This window comes from Oryctolagus cuniculus, chromosome X (genome assembly GCF_051225735.1).
Source record: "Oryctolagus cuniculus isolate XC-2025 breed Fujian yellow rabbit chromosome X, ASM5122573v1, whole genome shotgun sequence".
NCBI lineage: Eukaryota > Metazoa > Chordata > Mammalia > Lagomorpha > Leporidae > Oryctolagus > Oryctolagus cuniculus.
The window spans coordinates 89,659,574-89,669,031 of NC_142888.1; the positions used below are offsets into that span (position 1 = coordinate 89,659,574).

A 9,458-nucleotide genomic window follows, 5' to 3' on the forward strand; every position below is an offset into this window, starting at 1 on the left:
AGAGTTTTGGTTTGTGCTTAGGTGGGAGAGAAGGTGGAGGACAGAGATAGAAGAGTACTGCTACAAAGAACAGCTGTATAGGGTGGAATCAAGCCCAAGAAACTTAAAATCTTATAAAGTGCCCTTGGATCACATCCATACACAAAAAAAATTAACTCAAAATGGATCAAAGACCTAAATGTAAAAGCTAAAACTATAAAAGTCTTAGAAGAAGAGGGTAAAGGGTTTAAATCTTTGTGACATTGGATTTAGTGGTGGATTTTCAGATATGACACAAAAATTACGTGCAACAAGATAAAAAAATATATAAATTGAAATTCATCAAAATGAAAACTTTCTTTTGTCAAAGGACATTATCAAGAAAGTGAAAAGATAGCCTACAGAATAGAAGGAAATATTTGCAGATCATGTATCTGATAAGGGGTTAATGTTCAGAATATATAAAGAATTTTTATAATGAAACAACAAAAAGACAACCATGTTTTAAAAATGGGCAGAGAACTTGGATAGTTCTCCAAAGAAGATATACAAATATCCAAGAAGTACATGAAAAGATGCTCAACATAATTACTCATTAGGAAAATCCAAATAAAAACTACTTCTCACTCAGTAGAATGGTAAATAAAGAAAATGGAAGTTAATTATTTTTGTAATATGGTATGGTGAAATTGAAACTCTTCTAGCTTGCTGGTAGGAATGCAAAATGTCGCAGCTGCCATGGAATACAATTTAGTGATTTCTTAAAAGTTTAAGCATAGAATTATCATATGATCCAGTAATTCTACTTTTAGGTAATTACCCAATAGAAATAAACACATATATCCATACAAAAACTTATACAGGGATGTTTATTGCATCAATATTCACAATAGTCAAAAGGAAGAAACAACCCAAATATCCACTAATGAATTGATCAACAAAATGGGGTATGTGCATACAATTACATTTTTAAAAAGATTTGTTTATTTATTTGAAAGGCAGAGTTGCAAAGAGAGAGGGAGAGACAGAGATTGAGAGAGATCTTACATCTGCTGGTTCACTCCCTCAATGGCCACAACAGCCAGGGCTGGGCCGGTCCTAAGCCAGGAGCCAGGAGCTAGGAGCTTTTTCTGAGTTTCTCACATGAGTGCAGGGGCCCAAAGTCCTGGGCCATCCTCTGCTGCTTTCCCAGGCACATTAGCAGGGAACTGGATCAGAAGTGGAGCAGCTGGGACTCAAATCAGTGCCCATATGGAATTCTGATGTCACAAGTGGTGGCTTTACCCACTACACCACAATGCTGGCCCCAATACAATCAAATATTATTCATTCATAAAAGGAAACTAAATATTGTGTATGCTACAATGTAGATGAACCTTGAAAATATGCTAAATGAAAGAAGCCAGACACAATGTATCTCACATTCTATAATTCTATTTATATGAAGTGTCAAGCATAATATAAATATCAAGGTAAATATAAGACAGAGAGATTAATCACTGGTAGGAACTGAGGAGTAGGTGGAATTGTGGGTACAGAGTTTTCTTTTGGGTTGATGAAACTCTTTTGGAAGTAGAATGGCAGTTGATCACCTTGAATGTACTATATGGCACTGAATTGCACATTTTAAAATTGTTTGTTTTATGTTCTGTGAATTTATCCTTAAAAGAGAGAATCATGATAGCTCTGTTTGAAAAATATATGTGTTCGGGGGCCAGCACTGTGGTGTAGTAGGTTAAGCCACCGCCTGCAGTGCCCGTATCCCATATGGGCGCCGGTTCAAGACCCGGCTGCTCCACTTCCTATCCAGTTCTCTGCTATGGCTTGGGAAAGCAGTAGAAGATGGCCCAAGTCCTTCAGCCCCTGCACCCGCATGGGAGACCCGGAAAAAGCTCCTGGTTCCTGTCTTCGGATCAGCACAGCTCCGGCTGTGTGGCCAATTGGGGAGTGAACCAGTGGATGGAAGACCTCTCTTTTTCTTTCTCTCTCTCTGCTCTCTCTGTGCAACTCTGACTTTCAAATAAATAAATAAATCTTTTAAAAAACATATGTGCTCAAAAGTTTGTTTTCTGGGCCACTGGCCTTCACCTTCTTATATTACATATTCCTTTGAACATCTAATGAGAGCAGTAGACCCTATTCTCAGCAAATACACACATCAAGTACAATTTATATATTCTATCCACCTCCCCACCACACACAGAAGCATGAACACGATTTTGAACATGATTCTAGTGAATTCATAGTGTAGTAATGCCTGAACCCAAGGAGTAGGTAAGCTCCTTTAATAAGGCTCAGTGACTGCTTGGCTCTTCCACTTGCCATTTTATTTCCAAGTAGCTGCTGCTTCTCCTTTCTGTGTATTTCTGCCTCAAAATGCCTGCTGCTCATTATGTCAGCCTACTTGTATAACAGCATTTAGCAGCTTCCTAGGGTACAGATCTTCTTCTCACAAAAGTGTATATACTACACTACTTTCTAAACATATGCAACCTGGCAGACCATTGCAGGGGGTCCCACAGATTTTTGTCAGTTGAGAACACCTAGTCTAGGCCAATCACTATGGTCAGCACATCAGCATTCTTCAGGCGTGGGCCAAAATTCGGTGGAGGGGGCATCTTGTGCATAGCCAGGCTCCTCCTAGGTGCCTAAAAGATGAAGGTAGCAGAGTTGAGAGACCTAGTAGGCCACACCTCCTGAGTGAGATGGGAGATAGCAGACAGGGGCCATGGAAGATTCTACTTGGACACCATGAATAATGGAAGAGACCAGCCTGGTCTAGGGGCTCTCCCCATAGCAACCATTTCCAAACTTCACGGAAATCCTCAGCTCAGAGCTCTAGAGGGATTGTTCTGACTTCCAGTGAAAGGAATACTATTCCCCTTTCTGTTGGGGGACTTACCACTTTGGAAATGTGGGGGAGGGAGCAGGAAAGGAGCCTAAGGCATTTACTCAGGTCAAGCCCATGGTCATCTGTGCATGTAGGTTTTAGAGTGATCAACAGAGTGAGGTGCCTGAATGCAGGGGCTGAGAGGCTCTGGTATATTGGTGGAGGAGGTGGACAGCATGTTTCTCCCACCTCTTGATAGGATACTTGGGATGGGGCCACCTCTGCATCCCTCACACCTTCAGTCACCTGTGTAACAGCTCTTCTCTCTGCCCAGAGCTAAGCGTGCAAATATTCCAAACTGACCTGTGTCAACCGTCAGATTCCAGCAAGTCTACTGATCACTCAGCAATTGTTTGAGAACACTAACACTGTTTTTAAAGATAAAATAAACATGACAGAACTAGATATTTATGAAAAGTTTAAAAACATGTTTTTGCATGCAGCCAAGTACATCCAATTTCTATATGGGGAAAGTTAATATTTTGAACTTAATTTGGTCTGAGTAAAAAATTTTCAAATCTTGTCACATATCTTTTCTATCTTACAGACTTTCTTCTAAATGAAAAAGGCTTATTTAATTTTGTGGTAATATATGAATATTCCATGCTGAAGGGAGTCAATTAAATAAAACTGAAAAAAAAAGAAAACCTCTGTTTCAACTACTTACTTTCCTACTTGACAATCCACCCTGTATTCACAGTGTGAAGGTCTCACGAGTGAACACCAGTGGCTGAGTGGAAAAGTAGACAGAAATAGGACGTTGGGAGAAAAGAAGGGAAAATATTCCTGAGAGCTCTTCTCAATGGCTGGTAGTCCCAGAAGATGCAGCCCCTCCCTGATCATCACAGAATAAATACATACCCCCCGGGGGGGGGGCGGGGAAGGGGCCACATTCAACCTCTGCCATTAGCAAAGGCCAAAATGAACCGCAGGGCTCTACGCGGGAGACTGTCAGGGCGAGGGTGCAGGGGTGCGGGGGTGCGGGGTGGGGGAGGACTGGCTCCTGACGCACTTTCTGCCGCGGGGAGGGGAACTAGGGACCCGAGCCCACTGGTGACGTTTCAACCACGTGATCAGGAGCCGACGTGTGCAGAAGTCCCTCTGCTCCAGGTAGCAGCTCCCTGTTTCCGTAGAGGAAGGCAGACTTCAGACTGAGGGACAGAGGGGGCAGTTGCTCTTGCAGGTCGGTACCAGCCCGGGCCCCCCTGAGGTGGGGATGGTAACTGACAGCGGCGACGGAGGATCAGTCTGCTTTCCGGATCTCCCTATCCCCTCCCCCTTCAGCCTCATTCATTTTGGCGCAGAAAATTGTGTGAGTGTTGGGGGAGAGGTGTGAGTACCAGTGTCTTATTTCCCTGGAGAAGTGTGGGATTCTGGCAGAAAGAAATGTAAGGAGTCATCTCTCTCCCCGGGTGGCTACAAATCACGGCCCGTTGACCCATGGGGTCCGAGTGACAGAGGGCAAAGATCAGAGCAAGTGCACGACTGGATGCTCTCCACTCCTTTTCCGAAGCCTATTCGTTTGGTGCAGGCTTGGTGTGTGTGTGTGTGGGGGGGGGGACTCGAGAGGGATTAGGGGTTTTTAGAATGGGTACCAGTGGCATCTCCTACGAAGCCAGCGATCCCGCGACATCTGATGGAGGAGGAGGGAGGGGGCAGGGGACAGAGAGGATACAGTCTGATTCCCTTCAGGGCACTGGGAGGTGGGGCATAGTCCAGGACCCCAGGATATGGAGGGCGGACCCCACAACGGGTTCAGGCCTGAGTTCTCTGTATCTCTTTTCTCCTCTCCATCCATTTTGGAGCCGGAAATGGTGGGCTTCGGGGGAGTGGGGGGTGGTGAGCAGGTGCTATAGAAAAAGGGGACAGAGAGGAGGAACTGCTTCTGTCCTAGGGAAAGCTGAGAGATTATAGCATGAACAAAATGCCTAGAATATGTAAATAACGTCTATCCTGCGTTACAGGAAAATGTGGCTTTTCTGTGAATGTGGGAACTGAAGGGGTGGCAGGAGTGTTCTGGGCATTTCTGTCCTTCCCGCTGCCTCTGTCATCACCATTTTCAGAGCAGTGGTGCACTTTGTACCATCTGGTTGCCCTTGGGTGGGGGATTTGAAATGCAGAGATCTGAGTGCCACAGCATCTCCCTTCTGAACATCACTGTCTCGAACCTCACTCATTCTAGTGCAAGAAAAGACGGGATGGAAATTTGGGAGGAGGATTCAGACACAGGAACACCGTGGAGATAATCTTTCTTTCCCACTGACCAGTGATAGAAAAGCTATACCAGGGCAATCAGAGAAAGCAGAGGAAAGGGCCACAGGGTGGAAGGAGTAGCAAAAGTTTTGATAAATGGGATCTGAAAAGAGCCAGTGTCCCAGTGGCCAGTTACTTTCTCCATCCCTCATTCACCATCTGTCGCCATCCCTCTGCAGGTCTTCAGGTCTGTGGTTGTGGACACCACCCCCAGACAAGGATAGGAAACACTTGCCGTGTAAGTGCAGGTCTGTGGGAGAAGGTCACCAGGGCCCCTGGGGAAAAAGAGTGATTTAAGCTGGAGCAGAAGTTGGGGGGAGGTTAGTACGGGCAACCTCTCCTCCAATCCTCCCTCTTGTCATTTCAGGATAAATGATCACTGTCAGGACCCCGAGGGAATCCGATGTCTTTTGGCTGGAGAGAAGAGAGGGTAGAATCCAGAAGTGAGAGAGAGAAGGGAGGTGTGGCATCTGTGATATGAGAGTAGCCCTGAAATCTGAGAACCTGCCATGGTTCTGTTATGTCTCCAGTTTTGTAAGTTTTACAACTGCAGGCAAGAGGAAAAAGAAAATCACCCAGGATTCCTGCAAGGAATACTCAGTTAAACTTGGTGTGACCATAGCCAGGCCAGAGCCAAGTTGAGGGACCAATGGGCTCCTTACATTTCTCAGCGCATCCCTTCCCCCTTAAATGTAGGACAAGTACCTGTGGAAGTTTCTGCAGGGTTGGCTTATGTGGACATGGGGGGGGGGGGCGGGGTGTGGAGCAGGACTGGAAGATAGGATAGGATTGGAGGAACCGTAAGTCTGCAAGAGTAAGTATTAACAGGACCTGTGCTCCATCCATCAACTCCCTTAGCGTCCTGTCTTTGTCTCCTGGCACAGGCAAAGGAGGGAAAGTTTCAACATGGAAAAGTTCTACAAAGAAAAGGAAGGAAAGCCAGAAAACAAAGGAAACCTAGAGAATGAGGAAAATCCTGAAGATGAAGGAAGTACGGAAGACGAAGGAAATGCAGACGAGGAAAAGCTGAACTTGGAGAAGGGCGAAGGCCAAGGCCAGCTGGCGGAGGAGGGCGGGCCGGGCGCGGAGGGGCCAGCGGCCGAGGCGGCCAAGCCCCCCGCCGAGGGCCCGCCCGCAGCCCCAGCGCCGCCGCTGGAGAGCCCCGCACCGCCGAGAAGCGCCCGGCCGAAGACTATGTGCCCCGGAAAGCCAAAAGGAAAACGGACCGGGGCACGGACGACTCCCCCAGGGACTCGCACGAGGACTTCCAGGACCGGCACATGGGCAGCGAGGAGACGCTGCGGGAGTGCGCCGACGCGGCCAGGGCTCAGGAGGAGCTGAGGAAGAAGCAGAAGACGGGCGGTTTCCACTGGATGCAGAGAGAGGCTCAGGATCCGTTCGCCCCGAGGGGCCAGCGGGGTGTCAGGGGGGTCCGGGGCGGCGGGAGGGGCCAGAAGGACTTAGAAGATGTTCCATATGTTTAATGGCTTTGGCCTTCGATTCTGATTTCTTTGACGAGAATACTGCCGGCCCGTGCTTGCCCTGGCAGGCGTTTGCCGGGGCTGTGTGCTTCAACCTTAAACGCTGATAACTTTCCTTTAGGTGTCACTCTCGTTACCAGCAGCCTTTTGACCCACCTACAGTGCCCTGTCTTTTGGTAGAGGATTCCCACCCATGCGCATGGAGGAGATGTTCATGGCACATTGTAAAATTAGAATAAAAAACAGTTTTCAGAACCACAAATACAGTATCAGCCCATTTTTGAAAAAAAAAATAGATAGTACATCCATGCACAGGGAAAACTATGCTACTGGGTAGACCCAAGACAAATGGTTTTCTCTGCATGGTGGGGCTGTAAGAGATCATTCTTTTGTTTCTCATTTGTGCTTCTTCCCCTACAATCACGGGTTACTTCCATCATTAGAGAATAATAGAAGATAAACAAAATAGGAAAGCAATACATACTAGGCAACCAAACTATTCAATGAGCTTATGAAGACAGTTGGAGACACTTAAACTTCTTGTCACAACACAAGACTGTGCTACTTGAGGAATCAACCTGTCAGTCACTGCAGATGCATTACTGCAAGGGACAGCCTTGTCATCTGTGAAATGGAGATAAAACTTACCTCCCACAAGGGTAAATCAGATCAGATGGGGCACTGAGAACTGGCACTATGCTGGGCTGGCTCCTGCCCTTGGGGGAGGGCTGAGAAAGATCTCACTTGTACGCAGAGGTCAGAGGTCCAGGTAGCTGGGAGTTGAGTGTCTACTCTCCATGATCTGGGCAGTGCCACATCTGTTGGGTGGTATGCCCCCTCTCGGGGGTCCTGCACTCTCCTATGACCCCTGCTGCCATTGGTGGGCCACAGTCCTCAAAGGAATAAAGTCCCTTTGATTCTCCTGGAGTTCCTGGTAAGTTGCATCCCTACTATGTTCCCTTCTAAACTTTGGAGAATGTCCCTCTTCTCACTTTATAGTTGTGGTAACTCTGACATGAAATGTGGAAACATGCTTTGCAAATCTTATGTTGAGCATTATAATTACCCCCTGTATATTTTCTCTTTATTTTTCTTTTTTCCCAAAGAAGCATTTTATTTAAGGAATATAAATTCATGCATTTCATAAGTACAGCTTTAGGAATACAATGATTCTGTCCACCATACCTGCTCTCCCACCCACACTCCCACCCCCCTCTTCCTCCCTCTCCCATTCCCAGTCCCATTCGCCACTAAGATCTATTTTCAATTAAATTTATATACAGAAGACCAACTCTATATTAAGTAAAGAGTTCAACAATTTGCACACACACACACACAAACTGTTACTCAACATTCCAGAGAAGGGCTGTTCAAAGTCATTGCATCTCAAAATTAATTTCATTTTTTTAGAAACTTAATAACTTTAAAGAAGCACCTAAGAATGATACATCTTTTTGCAAGCACTTAGAGCTATAACTTAAGAAACATAAGAATATCCTCCATTTAATACATTAAAAGAAAATAATTCCTTGAGAACAAGTTTTACCATTAATTAAGGAAGCACCTAAGAAAACAAGAAATGGAGTTGGACACTTAGGCATAACTAAAACTTATGAGACATAAGAATATCCTCCACTTAATACACTAAAATAAATCTTTGAGAACAAGTATCACAGTTAACTCTCATAATCCAATACTTTGAGGACAGATGTCCTGCATGAGAAGTTAGTGCATAGTGACTTCTGCTGTTAATTTAACAATTAAATGCTCTTATGTATGACATCAGGATCACCCGAGGCTCTTGACTTGAGCTGCCTAGTCTGTGGAAGCCTTTTGAATCCACAAACTCTGTCAGTATTTAGACAAGGCAATAAGCAAAGTGGAAGTTCTCTCCTCCCTTCAGAGAAAAGTACCTCCTTCTTTGATGAATACTCTTTTTAAAGTAAAGGATTATCTTACTCATTTTGGCACCCCACAACACATAATAGATTATTTAAAAATACATACATTAATTACTGAGTCATAAGGCCTTAATTCTAGGCTCAGTTCTATGATTGAATACATAGCCGTGAGCATGGGATTTCATTCTTCAGCAACTGAAACTTGCCACTTCAAAAAGAACACAGCAGGAGAGGGATTATGCCACAATTCATTGCTCAATGTTTGTGCCATTGGATATAGTAGTGTTTTTCAAAGTTTGCTAGCTCCTGGTAGATCACCTGCATCAAAATCACCTATCCTGTTGAAAATGCAGAATCCAGGCTCCCACCTCAGAGCAATACTTCACAGTGATTTAGCTTCACAACACATGTGTTACCTGTGTGTGTGTACATAATTTGCTTTACTTCATTTTGACTTTTATCAAATGATACATGCGTGAAATTTTAAAAACTCCAGTATTCAAAAAGTTTGTTATCAGAAACTGAAGTCTGCCTTTCCATTCCACATTCCCACTCACCAGAGGCAACTGTCATAAACATTTTTGGTTTCTTCTGGTATTTACCTCCATATTTCTAAATAATATGTACATGCTGCTATTTCCTTTATTAGCTTTATTGAAATATAATTCATATACTATAAAATTAACCCTCTTAAAACATGTACAGTTCAGTGGTTTTTAGTAGATTAGCAGAGTTCTGAAACCCTCACCACTATCTAGTTCCAGGATATTTTCATTATCCTGAAAAGAACCCGCACACTCAATAGCACACAACATTGTGCCAATCCTTTGTGCCTGGAACACCTGGAAAGCAATAACATCATTTTATATCTCCATGGATTTGCCTGTTCTGAACATTTCATAGAAGTGGGAACATAGACCATGTGGCCTTTTGTGTCTGACTTCCTTAACTTTC

At 44.7% G+C, this 9,458-nt stretch overlaps 1 protein-coding gene across 1 annotated transcript; it reads left to right on the top strand.

The window, feature by feature from the left end:
• Positions 1 to 4,074: 4,074 nt before the first annotated feature.
• TCEAL5 (transcription elongation factor A like 5) lies at positions 4,075 to 6,892 on the top strand. The gene is given in 4 exon segments (XM_008273071.5): positions 4,075 to 4,181; positions 5,302 to 5,360; positions 6,007 to 6,281; positions 6,284 to 6,892. Coding segments are annotated over 2 exon segments (576 nt in total). The 5' UTR covers positions 4,075 to 4,181; positions 5,302 to 5,360; positions 6,007 to 6,028; the 3' UTR covers positions 6,607 to 6,892.
• The last annotated feature ends 2,566 nt before the right edge of the window (positions 6,893 to 9,458 follow it).